Genomic DNA, 22,210 nt, shown 5'->3' with positions numbered 1-22,210 from the left:
CCATACAATGCTGCAATGACACCCTAGTCTGAAACCCTTAAGTTTCATAGACCATCCACATTGTGATGGGTTGAACCAGTAGAGTGTGTTACACAAACCTAAACCTCTGAAGTCAGAGGACCCACCAGTAAAGTTTGATGTTATCTTGCTGTTTGATACCACATGAGTTCCAATGTGAACTCTCAGCCATGTAGTATTTAAAGGAAGAAAGGGACACATTTATTGCCATATACTCCCTCTCAGTTGTGGAGCATTTAATCTCAATCTTGCTTATTATACAGCTCAAGTGGGCGCTGTTCCCCTGAGATGTAAGAGCATAAACCCACTTCTGAAGTATCTGTGTATATTAGAAAAGGTTTACTAAAGTCTGTGGATTCCAGCATCAGTTCTGAGCATAGTCTGTTTTGAAAGAATTGCCTGCTTCCACCATCTGTTATTTTTAAGGGCATTTTCTCTTTGGCTAGGTCAAAGGGCCAAGTATGGTTGTAAAGTAGGACACAAACTTACTGTAGTATCTGGCTAGCCACAGGAACACCCCTGCTTGTTTTTTGTTCTTCACTGCCTCCAGCTTATCCTTTTGGGTTCTGATAATTCCTCAGTCTGTTGCACGCCACTAGTATCTTCTGTCATACCCAGTTTACTGTAAGAAATGTTAACAGCTAGGTTAGGCTCTCAATGCATCTAATACAGCCTGTGCTGTCGTGAAATGGGAATCCCAGTCTTCAGAGTGAATGGCGACATTCAAATAATCAACAGTATACCCGACTATGTGATTCTAAGACCTGGTCCATGAGTTACTGAAATGTAGGTGCACCACACAAACCTAACAAGAAAATAACATGCTGAAACAAACCATCAGTGGTGCAAAAGTCTGAGTTCTCTATGGCTTTAGCTGTTAAGGGAATTTGCCAATACTCTTTCAGCAAATGTAATGTAGACAAGAATCTTGCTTTTCCCAGGTGCTCTGTTAATTCATCCTCCCTAGGCATAGGGTAACTTTCAAATTTGGAGATGTTTTTCAACCTCTGGAAGTCATTAAAGAACTAGATGGCTATTTCTGGTGTTGGAACTGATAATTTGGGGCTGCTCTATTCAATTTTAGACTCCTCTGTCAGCCCCTTCATAAATATATAAATATATATTTTTTTCAGGCACTGCCTGTCTCTGTGATTCTGATATTTTGAAAGGTCTTAAACTCTCCTTTACTAGTGTCTATTTGTTCTGGCAGGTTCGAGAAAACATCTTTGTTCCTAAGCAGCAATTGTTGTTTCTGGGGCTTGGATCCTGCATTATCTATCTGAACTTTAGGCATAAGAACCAGTTGTCTTTCTTTATCTGTGTCACTATTTCATGTTGTTAAACTAACTGCTGAAGTATGTACTTCCTTCCATGGTTTACAAACATTGATATTGTGTATCTGTTCTTGTCTTGTTGTATGTGACTCTCTAATTCTCTAGTTTACCTCATTTTTTTTTTTTTTATTTCAGGTGGACCATACAATTTAGCCAAATAACTGTTTTTTTCCTGAGATTACAAAAAAAAAAAACCCTGGCAGTCTCCATCTTTAAATTCCATAGTCCTTGCATTTTGTTTATATACTCCTTGCTGGCTAACATTACTGATTTCAACCTGTCTTGCAAACAAGTGTTCTAAGAAACTTGTAAATGGGATTTTGTCTTCATCACAAGACTCCCTGGCAATGCCTAATACTCCACAGGTGTCCTTGCCATATAGTAATTAAAAAAGACTAAACTCCAGTGAGGCTTGTACTTCTGTGATGGCAGAAAGTATTTATGGTGTCACCTAATACCAGTTTTAAAGCAAGTAGGTATTTTGAATGTGCCAGCTGCTTTAATTTTTGCCATATTTTTTTACTGTGTCAACCCTCGTGATCTAACCATAAATTACTAATATGCTTGCATCAAATGCCATCCTGCACTGAATGCTGAACACTTGTTCAAAGAGAAGATGGAGAAAATAAAATGTATACTGTATACCTTGAAACAGGCTTCTGCTGCTTTCTTGTCCTTTTGCCACATAACTGAAGCTGAATGGTGAGCACATTAAAAGTAGTTGCAGAATTGTGGCAAGTGGTTCTTGTGGTTTATAAATGTTGATAGTGTTTGCCATTTATGTAATTAAACTTGATCATGGGATGAAAGGTTATCTTTGAACAAACAATTGTGCTAATAAAAGGAGATAAGCAGGTTTATGTAATTTATTCAATTTATTTCCGGGTCTATATTAAGTAACCAAAGAGACGTTTCAGTGAACATCTCTTCGGTGACAGATAAACAGCGAATGCACAAAACTGTGAACGCTGACATCAGTGATTTCTTTCCTACATACATAAGCATCAATGAATCTCCGAACCACATCAACAAACAGGAACACCACTGATGAGACAAAAACTTATTTTATTATAATACACGTTCTGGTACCTCGGCTTCTTGCCTTCTGTTGGATCATTTTGACATTACAAGTATGTCCCTATATATACAATTTATCTTTCCAGTTATTCAATTAATTTTCAAGCAATTACATAATTAAATAATTAAATGATTATCTTAATATTAAGCCATTTAAAGTATACTTCATTAAACATAAAACAGACTAGTAAAGTATGATTTAAAATCACATTCTTAAATACATATTGCACTACCATTTCTTCATTCAGCAACAAATGTGCATACTTTAGATGCATCTATTTTTAAATGAATCAATGTTTCCTTCACTTTCTTCATATTTTACAATGACAGTGTAAAAAATAAGTAGAAAAATGATTATATTTTACATATCATCAATATATATTTCATCTAACAACATTATGTGTATTATTCTCCATACACCGAAACCTTAAATTTAAAGTGAAATGTGCTTCAGGAAACATCAAACAGTCTAATGGAGTTTTAACACTTAAACAAATTGCACTACCATTTCTTCATTCAACACCCGCTGTACATGCATAACAAAAGTTACATTTCTTGAACTTCTAAATGCATTTATTTTTAAGTACTTCTGTCTTCCTTTCTTCATGTTTTTCAATAACTGTGTAGAGAATATGGATGCAAAATACATATTCCTGACGTATTGTCACTATGTTTATAATGAGTGCAATATTAGATGTCCTTCAAGAATGCAACTGCAGTCATAACATGTGGGTTGTCCTGCCTCAGGCAGCCCTCGGTCGGCCGGATTCCAAAGTCTGGGTCCGACGTCGGCTGATGTCGCATTTCTCTCCGACGTCAGAGCGGCTGGAGTATATAAGCATCAGCCGACGCCATTTTCTTCAGTCTTTCTTGCCGCGCGGTGCCCGAAGCAGAAGCGGTTCGCAAGTACCGGTCGGTCAGCTCCTGTATTCTATGATACCGAAGTCATCAAAAAAGCTAAGTACCCCATTGGGGACCTTTTCTTGCCTCAGCCGATGTCAGAAATTACTGAAAAAGTTAACAATTGTCTTTTTTGTGGTAAACAAATACCTCATAAGGATTTCCACTCTTACTGCCTCCCTTGCCTGGGCCCAGACCACGACGTCTCGGCCTGTGTAGCCTGTGCTCGCTTCAACAAGCGCACTCTCAGGCGCCGGGCGGAGTTCGCTGAAGATTTTTTCGGCGATAAATTTGCTTACACCATGCCGTCGGATCTTCCGACATCGCAAACTCTCAAAAAGCGAAAAGACCGGGACCGACATCCTCGGCCCGCGTCTACCACCGAATCCACGCCAAAACCTAGCGCGAGTGCTCCGGTTCCCTCTGAGACGGTCTCTCCACCGCTCCGAACCGAAGACACCGCATTACCGACGACTCCGATTCCAGACATTACTCCGCCAGTTATAGATTTTCCTCCGGATACCGAAACCGAGGAAATGCCCGAGACCATTGCTGTAGACAAGGTCACTCCTGCACGTGGAGCTGCCAGGCCTCCTATGGCCATGTCTATTAAGGCCTACACTAGGGCTAAGGCAGCCAGCAAAACAAAGCATATTACTTCCAAATCCTTACCTCAGCCGACTCCGGAGACACAAATTATGTCCATGGCTGCTGATTTAATTTCCATGATTAGAGGTTCACAGGCCCATCCTGAGAGAGCATCCCAGCCTCCTCCTGATAAAAGGCTCCGGGTTGAACCCTCTGACCCTACTCCTTCAGATGAAGACTCTGAGGGCTCTGTCCACTCTGATAGCCAGGAAGAGCTCTTCCAGACCTATGAGGACTCGGATGCAGAAGATTCCATACCTTCGGCCTCCCCTCCTGAGGATATTTCTTTTGGGGAAGTTCTGCACACCATGAGGGAACATTTCAAGTGGTAGGGTCAGGAATATTCTGATTCCAGGAAACGCCTTAGGACTTTCCTTAAGAAGCCTCAGCACAGGCCCTTAGCTATTCCTCCTGTACTTGATGTTCTGGATGATTTGTATTCTGATTCTAGTGCTACCCCTGATTCTCTTCCTCCTGCACCAGCCAAGCCAGACAGGTATTACAGGGTCCCAGAAACTCATTCCCATTTATTCAGGGCCCATACTGCTGATTTGGAAACTATTTCACAGGGGCCTAAAGGAGTTTCAGCCTCCACTTCCAAAAATCCTTTGCCCTCCAACAGGGAAGCAAGGTCATTAGAGAGATGGGGTAAAAAGGTTTACACTTCCACTACCTTGTCTATGAGAGCTTTAAATTGCCTTTTTCATATGTTCCAATATCAGGATTATCTTTTATAAGATTTACAAAAAACATTAGCTTCTCCTGATCCTTTAGACAGGAAGACCTTGCAGGAAGCTGTACATAACACTCAGCAAGTAAGCAATCACTTCCTGCAGTGTGGATATGATGCACTGGAAGCTTCATGTAGGCAGCTATGACAGGGGCAGTGATGCGTAGACATGCTTGGTTAAAAGATCAATCTCTACCAGATCATGTAAAAGCAAAACTTCTGGATGCACCTTTGGAAAAGAACAAGCTTTTTGGTGCAAATGCTAAGTATGTGTTAAAGACCATCGAAGAAAAAGCTAAATCAGTTGAAACTGTAAAGGATTTCCTCCAGGTTCAACCCCCCAGATTCAGAAGGAATTGGCCTTCAAAAAACTGGTCCTTTCCTAATCCAGAAAAGTTTCAAAGGGGTAAGAACAGACGTGGCCGAGGAAGAGGCCAATACAGAGGCCCTTACAGGGGACGTCAATGGCAGCCAGGAAACCAAAGAGGTGACGCAGGGGTTTCTCCTGCCCAACAACCACAATCTCAATGACTTTCCTCTACTACCGCCTACCAGGGAACAACTAGAAGCTCCCTTGGGCGGGAAATTATCTCTGTTTGCAGAAAACTGGCACAGACTGACAAAGGACATTATAGACCGAGGGTACAGGTTTCATTTTCATACCTTACCAAGAAAACAAGGCATGCCAAATCTACCACAACATCAAAGGGCAGAGGCTATCAAGCAAATCACTCTGCTAACTCGAATGGAAGCAATAGAAAGAGTTCCACAACAAGAACAAGAACAGGGGTTTTACTCAAGACTGTTCCTTGTTCCAAGAAAAGAAACTCAATGGAGACCAATACTGGACTTGTCCGCATTAAACACCTTTCTCATACTACCAAAGTTCAAAATGCTGACTCTGCAGCAACTCCTTCCCATGCTGGGCAAGGAGTCGTGGCTGATTACTCTGGGCCTCAAGGAGGCATACCTGCATGTCCCTATCAGACACAGCTGCAGAAGATACCTCAGATTTCTTGCAGGGCCAGAGCATTATCAATTCTCAGCATTGCCATTTGGCTTATCTACTGCGCCCAGAGTGTTTACAAAATGCCTGGCTTCAGTAATTGCTCATTGCAGGCTCCAGGGTATACAAATTTACCCGTACCTGGACGACTGCCTCATACAAGCGGACGACAAATTGATGTTGACAAAATATCTGGAATATGTCATACGATTACTTCAAGCTCTGGGATACACAGTCAACTTCCAAAAGTCAAGACTGCAGCCATCCCAGCAAATAATCTTCTTAGGAGCCAAACTAGACACAGCCTCTCAGATGGCTTACCTGACAGAAGACAAGCAAGAGAAGTTAACTCAATACTTCAAAGGTTTAGCAAAACTCACCCAGATGACTGCAAGGAGATTCCTACAGGCCCTGGGTTACATGGCATCCTGCATTCTACTGGTTCCATTAGCAAAACTACACATGAGAAAGCTTCAATGGTACCTAAAAAGCGTTTGGTCTCAGCACAACAACAACTTGGAGACAATCATACCACTCATTCCATGCCTACAAAAGGAATTCCTATGGTGGGCCTCGGTGAGCCAGGAAAACACAGGTATGTCATTCAAAAAACCACAGATAACACAGACCATGACTACAGACGCCTCAGACCTCGGATGGGGGGCACACATGGAAGGCAGGTGTAGACAAGGACAATGGTCTCCAAAGGAAACACATCTGCATATAAACCAAAAGGAAATGCTGGCAGTAATGCATGCTATCGAGGCTTTTCAAAACCAACTCCAGCAAGGTCACTTAATGATACGGACAGACAACACCACTGTGATGTGGTACATAAACAAGCAGGGGGCCACCCACTCTTACCCCCTTTGCAGACTGACAATGCAGCTTTGGCAGAAATTACTGAGCCTAAACATCCAGTTACAATCCCAGTTTGCTCCAGGAAAAGACAATGTGTTGGCGGACAGCCTAAGCAGAAATTTCACAGATCCACATGAGTGGAGGTTACATCCGAAGGCTTTCAGACAACTCACTTCGACATGGGGCAAGCCAGAAGTGGACCTGTTTGCCTTTCACCTCAGTCATCTCCTACCAAAATTTTGCACAAGGACATACCATCCAAAGGCTTGGAAAATAGATGCTCTTTCATTCAACTGGAACTCCCTAGCAATCTATGCATTCCCACCTCTGCCACTGATGACCTCAGTATTACTAAAGATCAAAGCAGAGAAGCCCAAGGGAATCATAATAGCTCCGGATTGGCCAAGACAACACTGGTACCCACTACTATGGAGCATTTGTCACACCAGGAGGTGGGCCCTCCCTCAGTGGCCTCTACTTTTGACACAATTTCGAAACTCTGCATCCAAACCTTCAGACACTGCAGCTAACAGCCTGGGAGATCCCATAAATAACTTCAGCTTATCTCTCTCCAAGGAAGTTCAGTGGATACTAACAGAGGCTCGAAGACCGTCCACCAGAAAGGTCTACTTAGCAAAGTGGAAAAGATTCAGCAATTGGAATACCAGCAAAGGACATGATGCATCATTACTGAACATCCCACTTATCTTGGAATATTTAGCAGATATGTTACAGAGCGGCCTCTCATATTCTTCAATAAAGATACATGCATCTGCTATTTCAGCTAGATACAACACTGATCCTCCTGTTTTTTCTCACCCCTTACTAAGACAATTCCTCAGGGAATCAAGAACATTAAGCCACCAAGAAAGGCCCCAGTGCCAGCCTGGGACCTCAATTTTGTCTTAGAAAAACTGACTCTACCTCCTTTTGAGCCAGCAGCTTCAGTTGACTTGCAATTTCTCTCATGGAAAACAGCCTTCCTGTTGGCAATTACCTCAGCAAGAAGGGTCTCGGAACTACAGGCCCTAATGGCAATACCACCCTTTATTATTTTCCATAGAGACAGGGTTTCATTAAGGACCAACCCTACCTTTATGCCAAAGGTGGTATCTAGGGTTTCTCTAAATCAAGCCATTCATCTGCCTGCTTTCTTCCCCAATCCTGAGAATAAGGGGGAAAGGCTTTTGCATACCTTGAACATTCATAGACAACTTCGATACTACCTGGACAGAACCAAGGCCAGTAGGAAGTCTGAACAGCTTTTTGTAGCTTACGCCCCTGCAGTCCAAGGAAAAGCAATTTCAAAACAGACTATTTCTAAATGGATTGGACATTGCATCAGATTCTGTTATTCCTTTCATGGAAAGACGGTTCCAGCCTATGTCAGACCACATTCCACCAGAGCTACAGCCACCTCTACAGCATTTTTAAGAGGGGTGCCTACAAAGGACATTCTAGAAGCTGCTACATGGAGCTCCGTGCATACATTCTCAAAACACTACAATCTCCCCCTATATTCCAGATCCAGAGCAGGCTTTGCTTCGCCAGTCCTGCAGGGTTTGATTGCCACACCATCTCTTTCCTAGAGCATACCTCCTCCCCCAGCTAAGCTATGGTATTCTACCCACATGTTATGACTGCAGTTGCATTCTTGAAGGACATAGTACAGTTTTGTACCTACCATAAATGTAGATGTCCGATAGACATGCAACTGCAGTCGGGTTTTCCCTCCTCCCCTCTATGCTTAGGATCCACTCCTATCCCCCTCACTCTTAGCTGGGGATATCTGTTATGGTGTATTTGTTTTATTGCTCATGTATTTGTTTGGAATCCGGTTTTTGTCTTCCAATATGATTACAGCCTTCCTTGGAGGGCACCTGGCATCTGGGGCAAGAAACACTGAAGAAAATGGCGTCGGCTGATGCTTATATACTCCAGCCGCTCTGACGTCGGAGAGAAATGCGACATCAGCCGACGTCGGACCCAGACTTTGGAATCCGGCCGACCGAGGGCTGCCTGAGGCAGGACAACCCACATGTTACGACTGCAGTTGCATGTCTATCGGGCATCTACATTTATGGTAGGTACAAAACTGTACTTTTTCTTTCCCCATTATACATATTTTTTCTCTCATAACCAAAATTTAAATCGACTCATGATTATCTATCTATTCATTTTATATCCACTATTATTTGACAATAAAGGTTCTTATGTTGTTATATTACAATACTTCCAAACTTCCTTCATTTTAGTTTATAAATATTAATAATCTTAACAATTTATATGCCCATGTATGAATTTTCCAATATACTATGATTTTAAATTTTACTCAGTTATTCTAAATGTTCAAATTATTTTCCAAATTCATTCCATGAGGACATAAATAGATACATAAGATGTGGAAGGAGTAAAGATACACAAATTGATAAACTGTGTGCAGATTCTAAAATTTATTCTCTGACACAACAGATTGTAGATATATTTACAAAATCTTATGGAAAACAGTTTGGCTCCACAAAAGGGGTGGTAAGTTGTCCTAGTGATATCCAGGTAACCCCAGATACTGGAATCAAATTAGATTATATTGAAAAAAACTGTGCAAACTGGATCCAAACAAAATGCAGGGAGGAGACGGAATAAGTAACAATTAACTGAGAACACTTAAGCAAGAACTTACACTGCCATTACATCTGTTATTCACTAGGTCATATAAATGTGGGGAAATTCCTCAAGATTGGAGACATGCACTTATTAAACCTGTCTTTAAGGGAAAGGGGAGTAGGACAAACCCAGAATCACATAGAACCTTAAGTCTACTTTCATGTTGTGGAAAAATAATGGAGAAGGTAATACTGGATAAGTTATTGTCAGAACTGGATAGGTTGGGACGTGAAACCATATATCAGCATGCATATGTTGAAAATAGATCTATTGCTACCTGTAACATGATGTTCTATAACAATATAATAACAGCTATGAATTAAAAATTGTGCTGTGATGTGATTTATATAGATTTAACTTTAGGATTTGTCAGGGTCATGCACAAAACACTGATCAATAAATTAGTACAACTAGGTATTGATGTACTGTTGATAGGATGGATAGCTGCATGGCTTACAAAATAGGACATGGCAAGTATCACACACTAACTGGACAGGTGAAATCCTTGGTTACAGTCAAGGTGTTCCACAGGGCTCTGTACTAGACCTATACTTGTTTAGATTGTGTCTTCCAGACCTTACTTTTTCATCTGAGGTGTTCGACAGTCTATATGCTGACGACCTGAAATTGGGTAAACTGATTACAAGTGTAACAGATAAGGCATATCTGCAAAATAATTTGACTAAATTGACCATTTGGGCACATGAGAATAATATGTTGATAAATACATCAAAAACTAAGCATATGTGATTTGGGAGACATAAACTGAAAGGTGAATATTTAATACAGCACACAGTGATTGAACCTGTAGACTCATTCAGGGACCTGGGTATATGGGTAGATTCAGCTATGAGTTTTTCTAATCATATCAACCAATTGGCTAATGATAGCTATAGAACTATAGGTTGTATAAAAAGATTTATAAGTCTAGGAAATCAAACATAATGAAGTCATTGTTTGTTAGTTACATTAGACCCAAAGTTGAGTATGGAATAACAGTATGGAAACCCTATAGGAAAACAAGCATGAATAAACTGGAAAGAGTACAGAGGAAATATACTAAGGGCATCCATGGATGTGAAAATCTAAGTTATTATGAAAGACTAAAATATCTGAACTTGTACGGTGTCTCTTACAGATATTTAAGAGGAGATCTTATTCAGGTTTATAGGGCATTTAGGGACAACTACCTCTGGGAATGTTTGGGGTTATCAAAAAGTACTAGAGAATCGTCAGATAACCTATGTAGAAGATTCTATAGGACTGAGAAGTGTACTAATTGGTTCTCTGACAAAGTAGCTGATGCTTGGAACAGACTACTAAATTACTTTAAACTAAAGCAAGTACTAGTTTAGATATTTTTAAGAACAGCGTGGACATTTATTATGGGAACAAGTGTTTTGGCATATTGGCAAGCTAGAAAGGCTTAATGCCTGTGCTTGAAACATTTGTATGTATGCATAAAGTATGACAGTTAATACTTATTCTATTCTAGTCTAATTGTTTTTTAAAATTCCCATCACTGTAAATTGGTTGTGCTATGATACTAAAAAATAGACTCTTGTCTGACCCTTGATGTTTAGACAAGAAGTGCATGGCAACAGGACTCTCAGGCTTCTGTCTTCTCACATCCCCGAAGTACTCCATAATTCGTACTTTGGCCGTCCTGGTGGTTTGACCAATATACCAGGAAATTGGATCACAGTCACAACTTATTATATAAACGACACCACAGCTGTCACAGTTGTAATATTCACTGGCCCTGTACAATTTACCATTCATTTTCTTGCCATCTAAATTTTTAACGTGGTTGCATACTAAGCATTTTCCACAACTATAGGTTCCAACAAGTTTGCCTGTTACATCTGTACATTTTAATTTTAAGACTTTTCTATTTAGAAGTTCTTTTAACTTGTTGTACCAACTATAAAAAAACACTATATGTTTAGGAAACAAAGAGCTGATAGAGTTATCCTCACTGACAATTTCCCTAGCCTGCCTAACAATTTTCTCCAAAATGGGAGAAAAATCAGAGTATCTTGTAACAAAAAACAATTTATCTTTCACCCCTCCATCCTCTGTACCATCTCTGACTGTTCTTCCATGATAGTTACTACCAGCTCTCACTCTGATTTCACCAATATCGTTAACCTTATTCTTTGCTTTTTGCAATGTACGGTCATCATATCTTTTGTTCTTTAGTCTAATATATACCTCATTCAAGTTAGTTTCCTTTAAATCAACTTCAGAGGTATTCATAGAAATTCTTTTGAATTCCCCATATGGTAATGACTCGATCATATGGCGGGGGTGCATACTAGTAGCATGCAGGAAATTGTTGACAGCTGTGGGTTTTCTATATGGTTTGTGTGTATCTTTTGATCATTGTTTACATAACACATGACTTCCAAAAACGAAGTGCTCTCCCTACCAATGCCCCAAAGTAAACCTCAATCCATGTGTGTTATTTAAAGTTTCCATAAATTCCACAAATTCAAACTGATCACCTTTACAAATGAATAATAAATCATCTATGTATCTCTTATAGTATACTACATTTCTCAAATAATAATCTTGTAGTACCATAAACTGATTTTCAAAATCACCCAATATAGATGATAGCATACGATTGGGCAAAAGCTGCCCCTATCCCTGTTCCCCTCATTTGCAAGAAAAATTAATTCTTCCATGTTAAATAGTTATGGGTCAGACAAAATTCAAGCAAGGTCAACAAAAATGTAGAGTGTGACCCTTCCCCCAAGTTTTTAGCCATTGCCGCCATGCCCCATCTTTTATTAATATTAGAATACAAAGCAGTAACATCCTCTGTTGCCCAAAAATAATTATATTTACATTCCAAATTGAGCAATTCTTGACAAATCTGCTGAGTATTTTTACCATGGGAGGGTATAGCTGTCAAATATTTCTTGAAATGAAAATCAAAAAATATTAACATTTTCAAGAAAAGATCCTATTCCTGAAATAATCGGTCGCCCCGGGGGTTTGAGCATATTCTTATGAATTTTAGGGATAGCATATATAAACGGATGTTTAGGTGTGTTGTCAATCAATTTTTTTAACATCTTTGTGTTTCAAAAATCCAAATCTTTCTCCACATTCCAATATATTCTCTAATTCTTTTGAAAATCTATGTAAAGGATTATATTGTAATTTTACTATGAAACTATAAATCTGGACGAATGGATGGGTGATCGTAGGTTTACCCCGGGGGTCATCTCTGTGTCATTGCTAGATAGAGGCACAGTAAACTAAATTTAATTTAAATTGTGCACTTTTGTATCATTACATGGGTGGCGAAAGCCACATACACTTTGGCTAGGCTTATAAATGCCCTAGGGCAGATAGCCTAGTACTATACTATGAAACTACTATACTATGAAACATAATATCCTTCTTCAGATAATATATTTGAAACCATTTCATCATATTGTGCTATACTCATAACTGCCCAATTGCCTCCATTGTCAGCCGTTTTGTATACTATCCCATTAAAATCTGATCTAAGTTTCTGCAATGCCAACCATTCTTCCTTGCTTAAATTATAAGATTCGAATTTCTTTACAAACTGGCCATAACCATTTTCCACTTTTTTTACCCACTAAATTTTCAAATACATTAATAGCTTGACTAGTCCTAGGGGGCATAAAACTGCTATCTGAAGTCAATTTAGGCATTTCTAAACAACCATATCCTGTGAAAAATGGGCTTGGATGAGTATTACCTTGTGAATCATCACTTGATTCCCTTCACCAAAATCTACACGTTTCAAACATTTCATTTTCATAAATACTTAACTTTAATAAGTCATCTTCATCAGAAGATTCACTACTGTTTTCTACATCTAAAAAAGACATATCTTGTCTAGTTTGAAAAACACTTTAAGATTTAACTTGTGACAAAATTTCTTGACATCAGTAATCATGTCTGCCAAAGATGAAATTCTGGTGGATACAAAGTTTGCCCCTCTAAAGAAAACTCTTTCAGCAGCGTCAGAAATATTAACATCAGTGAGATTGATAATTTTCATAGCATTAGTTTCAACTTCATGACCTTGAGCCACTGTAAGGATTTCAAAATTTAAATGAACATCATCTTGAACTACATTCAAAATATTTTCATTACTAACTGTGCTATAAGAAACACAAGAATCATTTAAACAATCTCACTTCTTCTTGTGTATGACATGTTTCATACGCCCCTCCAGATGTTTTGGGGATTTAAACAAACACCATTTTGCTCACCAAAAATATTGGTAACATATTTAACTGCACTGTGAGAAGCATAAGAGTCATGAGAGTCATTTACAAATATATTACTAACGCATTGATTTAAATTAAACAGTCGTACTTCTTCCTGTTTCTTCCATTGCCTTTTCCCCTTACCGGCTTTGGTCTGGGTTGTTGAGCCTGTCCTTGCCCTTCCATCACGTTTTTTGAATTCAGGGACTCTGTTGAGTTGACTTCCTTGAAAGAAATGCTTTTTCTCCTGGGAAAGAAATCGCTTGTCTAAAAACAAAAACAAAAAAAAAAAACATCATTAGAAACATAAATTGGGGGGTTCTGCCCCCACACCCCACCAATTTGGGGGCTGTGCCCCCCACACTCCCCTAACTAAATATTCCAACTTCGAGATCACACTATAGTGGGGAAAATGGCAAACTTATGGGGATGGCCAAGCGATTTCTTTCCCGGGGAAAGAAATCGCTGTTCTGAACGATCGCGGTTTAGTGCGTTCGTTCATTATGTGTCACCGAAGAGGTGTTCGCTGAAACGCCTCTTTGGTTATTTATTATAGACCCTCATTTTCTACATATGCCTTCTTCAGTATCATCCTTCCTCTAATGGTTTACTGCCTGCAGATTAGTATGTCTGCATATCCGTTTATTTTCTACATATGCCCTTTCACACATCATCCTTCCTCTCATGTTTTTTTCTTCACCTTTCCCCTTCCTGTATCGATGTCATATCCCCTTCTCTTTTCCAGAGTAAGTAACTTTGTAGCCACTGTAACTTTCCCCTTCTTTTTGTAATCCTCTCAATGCTTTGTGATTACATTATAGTACACAGACACCTGTAAATGCAGGAAAATGAAATATAAAATATTGTTCTGCAGGATGATGTTAACCCTCACGTGCCCAGTATTTGGAGTTCTGCTGTCATTTCTCAGTGTACTTAACCCCAAGTCACACAGATTAGGCATAAAGTAAGGTTTACTGGTTATCAGAACTTCAGGCGGTAACAGAACTGGTTGTTAAGATCTTTATTTTATTTTTTAGTTACATATGTGAAGATATTTATTTAATTTTTCATTTGCATATGTTGCTGTCAGACACAAATGAGAGTGCATACTGCTTAATGAAGGCAAGATTTATTTAGCTGATATTTAGACTGACTTATTGCCGCCTGGTCCCTAAAACTCAAGATAAATTTTTTTTTCTTCACAGTGAGGAACTGCGCAAAGAAGCCCGTCAGCTAAAACGTGAGCTACTTGCAGCCCAACAGAAAAAGGAAGAAAATGTTAAAGTAGATGCTGAAGCAGTAGTAGCCACTTCAGCAGCAGCATTAGAAGTAGCTGCTGCAAGTACTACAACAACTGAGGCACCAGTGGTTGCAGCAGCAGATGAAAAAGAAGAGGAGAAGGAGGAAGAAGCAGCAGCAGAAGAAGAAAATGATACAGGCGGTATGTTGCTTCTATTATATATTTATAAGTGGATAAGTCAAAGCACCCACTGTGTGCAAGATATTGAACATTTACAAACATTTTCATTAAGAGAAAAGTAGAATCACTTAAGTAAATACAATCTATAGCATTTCCAGCAAATAGTAATATAACAAGAAGTCCTTTGTGATACCTCATTTAAGCAAAAGCTGTTCTGAGTGAGTCTGCCAAAATATTTCTAGATTTTGCAAAGTTTGTGTGTTGTGAACATTTCTAAGGGTTAGTGAACTTATTTTCAAGGATTTCTGATATTGCAGGAATTCTTACTTCTGTTGTGTAGCATTTGTTACTGCACTTGAGCTCAAAGCCACTTTGTTTTACATTGGAGTGGTTCTGTTATACTCTGGTGGAAACAGTGAGCTAAATTTAACCTATCCAATGTGAGAACTACCGGTTGATAGCTGTTTGTGTTTTTATCTGATTGACCCGAGGATTAACTTTATCAAAGTCTTTCATACTGCTCGTATAAAAGCCAAACGCGGTTCCCCATGCTTGCATGTAAGCAAACCTCTCTAGTTTAAAATAGTCTATAGGAAATGCTCTCCGTATTCTCCCACTGTTCACAGCTGCTCGAAGAGCTGCCAGTTTGTGCACAGGGTGGTACCACTGCAGGTCATCTAATAGTATACTAATAAACACTTTTACCTTTAAATGACTCTCCCTTACTCCTTCCCATCTAGAAATTCTGTTTCCTTCCATTATATAGCATAGTCTAGATTCAGACCTGCTAAATCTAGACTGTTTGGTATCACTGTGTGCTCTTAGACCTCCGTCTTACATTAGAAGGGTCTTCCTGCACCCTTATGGCAGAAGTGTATAGCTCAGGACCTGTCTATGTTGGGGGTTTCTGGACAAAGGCTCAATTTGGGGTTTTGCCATTGGTAGTTGTGTCAAAACTGTTTAAATTTGACTGTTTACAATTCTCATATTTGCGCGGGTTTGAGTTCAGTTTACCAGAGGTATTCAATGTTTGGCAACTTTAGCCAGAGGTCTGGACTGCATCTGCACTGAAATCCAAGTCATCCACTAAAAATAACTGAAAAATAAGAATATTTTACGCCAGCACTGCACTTTAACTGTTTTTAATTGAATTACTGCTTCATTTTTGCTGTTTGTGACTACTTTTTACTCTGCACTTTGAAATTGTGTTTCATTCCCTTATATAGCATAGGGCTAGATTCAGACCTGCCAAAGCTAGACTGTTTGGTATCATTGTACTCTTAAACCAGCCATCTTACATTAAGAGGGCCTGCCTGCACCCTTGTGACAGAAGTGTGTAGCTCAGGACCCAACTGAGTTGGGGATTGCTGGAGAAAGGTTCAGTTAAGGGCTTTCCCATTGGCAGTTGTGTTAAAACTGTCTAAATTTGCCTGTATATAAGCTTCGTATTTGCGTGGTTTTGCACTCTGTTTACTGTAGCTGCTCAACATTTGGCAACTTGAGGCTCTTTACTGAAATCCAAGGCATCCACTGAAAAAAAAATTAAATAGAAGTATATTTTAACCCCGCATTGCAGTTTAACTGTAATTGAATTGCTGCTTCATTTTTGCTGTTTGTGACTAAGTCCAGCTTGCCCACTTCCTTCCCAAATATTGCATTCAGAAAAATCCTGCTTCAATGGAGTGGCAGTTTTCCATCATTTCTCCAGCAAGCTTGATATGGGCACCTTGAGGCAATGTAGCAATTATTTCATGTTTACTGACAGCCATTAAACAAACTAACACCCTATGTGAGAGATGCAAATAAAATGTGGACTTGGAGTCAATTCTTTCACGTAAAAGCAAACTAGACATCAAACAGGTTGTCAGCACACATGCTTCATCTCTCATGCAAACCTCATCTGTCACACAAATTAAGGTTATGACACATAAACCCACATATGCGGAGGTATTCACTAAAAGCCTACCAAAAGAAAGGAGACATCCAAATGCACACCATACACACTCACCACTAAGCATAAAGAAAACACCACACACACACCCCTGTCTCAACAAATAAGCCCCTAAGACAAAATGTATGAAATGTCTTGGTCAAATGTAACTCCATAGTGAGACACACAGATGTCTTCCTCAGCAGACTGGACAAGGAGAAGGTCACAGTCAGCTGCCTATCAGGTGCCAGGATCTAACAAATCATGCATGCACTCAAGTCACACAACAACAACAAGTACCGTTATGACACTGTCATAGTCCATGTTGGAGTAAATGACTTGAGACGTACCTCTCTGGACTATATGAAGGCAGACATGATGTAACTGTCTGATTATTTTGTCCCAGACAGGTATTTCCCTAGCCCTAAGCAATATCCAACCCTCATTCAGGATGATGCCACAATACAAACCAAAATTGACTGACTTCGAGAATTGGCTCAGCTTCTAGTGTCAGTCCAGGGAGATCCAGTATTTATCAGCCTGGGAGGATGTGGTAGATAGACCTCACTGCTTTGCTAGATGTGGTCTTCACCTGTCCCCTTTGGCTTTCGTGTACTGGCAAAGGCCCTTGTCTCCCCCGTAGTGCATTTTTTAGGCAATGTCAAAACAACAGATTTTCCAACATAAAATCTAATTGAAACACACTCCGGGTCATGCTGCTTAATGCTAGGAGTTTAATCAAGAAACTGCACTCCCTGGAAGCACTCCTCACCTTGGAGGATGCTGACGTCTGTGCAGTTACCGAAACATGGCTCAAGGCTGTTGAGAGCACCCCAGTTGTGCAAGGCTACAATGCCTTTCATGTGTTCAGACCTCAAAATGAGCATGAGGGAACCAGAAGTGGATGTGTATCCATCTTCATTAAAAGCAAATGCACTTTGAGACTGGTCAAACAGCATGAGTCTCTTGAACTACTCATGTTCAATTAACATAGGTTCATAGGTTCATACTAGGCTATCTGCCCTAGGGCATTTATAAGCCTAGCCAGAGTGTGTTTGGCTTTCGCCACCCATTTTAAATGAATTTTGCTAAGCCCTTTTTCGAGGTTAGTATACTGTGCCTCTGTCTAACAGTGACACAGAAGTGATACCCGGGGTAAACCTACTATCTCCCATCCACTCATCAAGATTCCTCTTGAAGAGAGTCAATGAGGGACTCTGCCTAAACTGGACTGGGATTTTATTCCAGAGTGAAGGGAGCCCCTGGGTTATGAATCTGTCCCTCCAGCATGTCCTATTTATTTCAGTGCTGAGGTTCAAGTCTCTCGAGCACGTAGATCGATGGTATTTGGATTTTCTGAGGTACAGCATGTCCATTAATTCCGGGTTGGACATGGCTTTATACGTCAGGCACAGATCGCCTCTGAGCAGGCGGTATGCCACTGAGTAGAGCTGGAGTTTCTTTAACCGGGCAGCATATGGCATCTGTTTGAGCCCTTTGATCCTCTTGGTGAGGTACTTTTGGGGTCTTTCCAGTTGCTGCAGGTGTCTGGTAAGGAACATCCCAAAAGGGGTATTGTACTCAATTATGGGCCTGATGAGGGATGAGTAAAGAGGCACGATGACCTCCCCTGATCTAGATGTGAATCCCTTCATGATTAGGTGGGCTATATAAAATGTTTTTCTAACCACTTTGGCCACGTGGTTGTCAAATGAGAGATTGCTATCAACTTGGGTCCCCAGGTCCCTAATTACTTCTTCCGTACTTAATGGATTACCACCTATGTGGTAATTTGTGGGCACTTTGTTTTTGCCAAAGGGGATGACTATACACTTTTTGGCGTTTAGCTTGAGGCCATGGCTCTGGCACGAGTTGTCTGTTTCTATGAGGCCCTTTTGGAGGATGCTTGTGTCGGCTGGAGAGTCGATTATGGCGCCCAGTTTGCAGTCATCTGCGAACTTGGTCTGCCACAGTCCTTCCATGTTAGCCTGTACCTCCGAGAAATATATACTGAACAAGAGAGGTCCCAGGACTGAGCCTTGAGGGACGCCACTTGTAACTGGTTTGGAGTCTGACATGGCTCCAGCAATTCTAACCATGTGGGTTCTGTCCTTGAGCCAGTTTGCAACCCATCTAGTGACATAGGGGTTTATATTTAAGCTGGTGAGCTTATCTATAATGCCCGAGTGGGGTATTGTATCGAAGGCTTTTGCAAGGTCCAGGTAGGCTGTGTGGACCACCTTCCCCTCATCAATGGCCTTGGTGATGGTTTCAAAGAAATCAACCAGGTTTAAGAGGCAGGATCTGCCCTTAACAAAGCCGAACTGGGTAGGATCCAGTGTCTGTAGGTCCCCAATATCTTTATTTATGAGGTCCATGATGATCCTTTCCATAGCTTTGCAGACCAAGCTAGTCAGGCTTATGGGGCGATAGTTCCAGGATCCGTTAAGGCACCACCTTTGTGGAGAGGGACCACTGTTGCTGTACGCCACTCTTTGGGTACATATCCTGTAGTAAGGCTGAGATTGAACAGTAGTTTTATGTTTGGGTTTAGTTCTCTTTGGAGTTCATGTAGGACGCAGCCCGGGACACCGTCTGGTCCCATTGATGCTGTGTTTTTTGCTTTGGAGAGGGCGGCTCTTACTAGAGCATTTGAGATGTCAGGGGGGCAGCACTCTGCTGGGATAGATATTTGCCCTTTTGGTGGGGAAGGGGGGGAGAAGTTTGCGCTGAACCTGTCAGCTAGAATGTTGGCAATGTCTGTGGGTTTGGTGTATTTTTTGTCATTTTGGACTAATTCTGAGCATATCTGGGAATTCCCACCCAGGTTCCTAACATAACTAAAGAAAGCCTTGTGATTATCCTTAGTGTCCTGTGCAATTTTTCTCTCGAAGCTGGCCTTAGACGATTTTATGAGTGCCCGTAGTTTTTTGCTAATACTGATCAGAGATGCCTTCCCTTTTTGGGATTTTGCTCTATCATGTAGCAGCTTCCTCCTTCTATTGTATAGTTTGTTTATGGCTGGGGTCCACCAGACAGGACACCTAACTTTGGAGGATTGGGTCTTGGTTTTATTTGGGATTGCATGATCAGTTGGGAAAGTACCATATCACATCATTGCTAGCTATAGATACCCCACCATCAGGATAAGCACACTGCCTACCTCGATTTACTGGAATCCCTCACCATACAGCCCAACACCCTTAGTCATGGGAGATTTCAACTATCCTTCCATAGACTGGGGGACATACATGAGGAAAAACATACTCGCCCAGAGTTTCCTGGATTTTTTTTAACACAAATGCTGTGGAACAGATAGTCTGTACCCTCACTAGGGACTCTAATGTTCTGGACATAGTACTAACCAACGGGGGGGGGGGGGGTCGCTGTACTTCCCATGCATTATGCCCTCCTTGGTTAGGTCGGACCACAAATCAGTCCCATTTGAAATAACTACTGGAACTGACACCCTCATAGGAACAAAACTTATAAAAAAACTCCACCAAAGCTAACTAGGAGCATTCTAAGCGATGGTATAAAAAAGCTTTATACCAGCCACAATCGCAGACACCAATGATCACTATGCAAATGTGTATGCAAATGCAGACACCAATGATCACTATGCAGATATGTATGCAAATGCCCTGTACAAACACTTAAGTGACTGCATAAACTCTGCTGTATCTGACTGGATCAAAACCAGGTCTTCTCTTAAAAATAATTCACTGTTGTGGGCTTCAAGTATAAACAGATTATATAACAAGAGAAATATCACTCTGCAGAGGAAGAGTTCCCTCCTAAGCCTATACAGGGAAAGCGAAAATCTTGTGAAGTCTTTGAAAGGAAATTACGAAACTAAAATTGTATTCCTAGTCAAGGATAATCACACGGCATTCTTTAACTATGTCTGAAGCCTGAAAGGGAATGCCCAGCTGTGTGCCGAACTGGTTATAGATGGGATCACTCATACTACACTGGAAGGTATCTCCACTCTGCTATCTGACAGATTCAGTGCAAACTTCACCCCCCATCCCTACCTACCATACCCCAAAGCAAACCTGACACCAGTCCTCTGCCTAGTAGCTCTAGAGAACAGGTCGCTCACCAAGGCTAAAAACACAGCCTCAATGGGACCAGATGATATCCCAGGTTGTTTACTAAACAATCTAAAACAAGAACTAGCAGACCCACTTAGCATTCTCTTCAATCATAGCTTGAGAACTGGTTATGTGCCTGTAGAATGGAGAACAGCAACAGTAATCCCCTTGTAAAAAAGGGGGCCATGAACTAACCCTGAGAACTACAGACCCATAAGTGTAACCAGCCTCATCTGCAAGGCCATGGAAAGAATTATTGTGGACCTTATCAACAAGGACATAGGCAATCTCCAAATGCTGGACCCAACACAGTTTGGCTTTGTTAAGGGTAGATCATGCTTATTAAACCTGGTAGACTTTTTTTGAGAATGTCACCAAAGCCATGGCTGAAGGTAAGACAGTGCACACAGCCTATCTCAACCTTGCCAAGGGTTTTGAAACAATTCCCCACTATGGCATCATTGAGAAACTCTCCCAGACAGGGACTAACCTTTATGTTACTAGATGGGTAAGCAACTGGCTCACTGACAGAACGCAGTCTGTCAGAATTAGTGACTCCACCTCCAACAATAGACCCATCAACTGTGGAGTACCACAGGGGTCTGTGCTGAGTCCCTTTCTGTTTGGCATTTATTTCTCAGACATCCAGGCTAAAGTAGACGGCCTTTGGCTCACCAAGTTCGCTGATGATTGCAGTCTGGAAACAGTCACTGAGTCCCCCAATGATGTCAACATATTGCAAAAAGGGCTAACACAAACAAATGAATGGTGCTAAAGCCATGATCTAAAACTAAATGCAAAAAATGCATTATTATTCCCTTTGGCAAAACAGAATTCCCTACAAATTACAGTATTGACAACCCCCCCCCCCCCAAGTTCCTACCCAGTGGTGCAAGACTTGGGAAAACAGGTTGATAGCAATGTGATCTTTGACCACCAAGTTTGCACAATAGTAAGGAAAGCCTTTTATGTACCACACCTCATAAGCAAGGGCATATCATCCAGCTCAAGGGATGTTATAACTCCACTGTGCTCTATTCTCATCAGACCACTAATAATGTATAATGCACCCTTTTGCAGGTACCTCACCAGACACCTGCAGCAGCTGGAGAGACCTCAGAGTTTTCTCACTAAGAAAATACATGGACTCCAAACCATGACCTACGTGGACAGGCTGAAGGCCCTGTCACTTTACTCTGTATCTTAACGGCTGTTGAGAGGTGGTTTGTGCTTGGCCTATAGGCAATCTCCAACCTTGCCCTAATG

The 22,210-nt window shown here is 40.8% G+C and overlaps 1 protein-coding gene across 1 annotated transcript in view; it reads left to right on the top strand.

Annotated features, from left to right (window-relative positions):
• The window catches only part of CWC27 (CWC27 spliceosome associated cyclophilin), a 1,911,839-nt gene that overhangs the window by 1,172,540 nt on the left and 717,089 nt on the right, over window positions 1–22,210 (top strand). Inside the window, exon 11 of the mRNA XM_044063365.1 lies at window positions 14,703–14,938. Coding sequence (XP_043919300.1) covers window positions 14,703–14,938 — 236 coding nt within the window. The remainder of the gene's footprint in view (window positions 1–14,702; window positions 14,939–22,210) is intronic.

Source organism: Protopterus annectens, chromosome 2.part1 (assembly GCF_019279795.1).
Source record: "Protopterus annectens isolate FY-2018-M chromosome 2.part1, PAN1.0, whole genome shotgun sequence".
Classification (NCBI taxonomy): domain Eukaryota; kingdom Metazoa; phylum Chordata; order Ceratodontiformes; family Protopteridae; genus Protopterus; species Protopterus annectens.
This window is presented reverse-complemented; position numbering and strand designations above follow the sequence as displayed.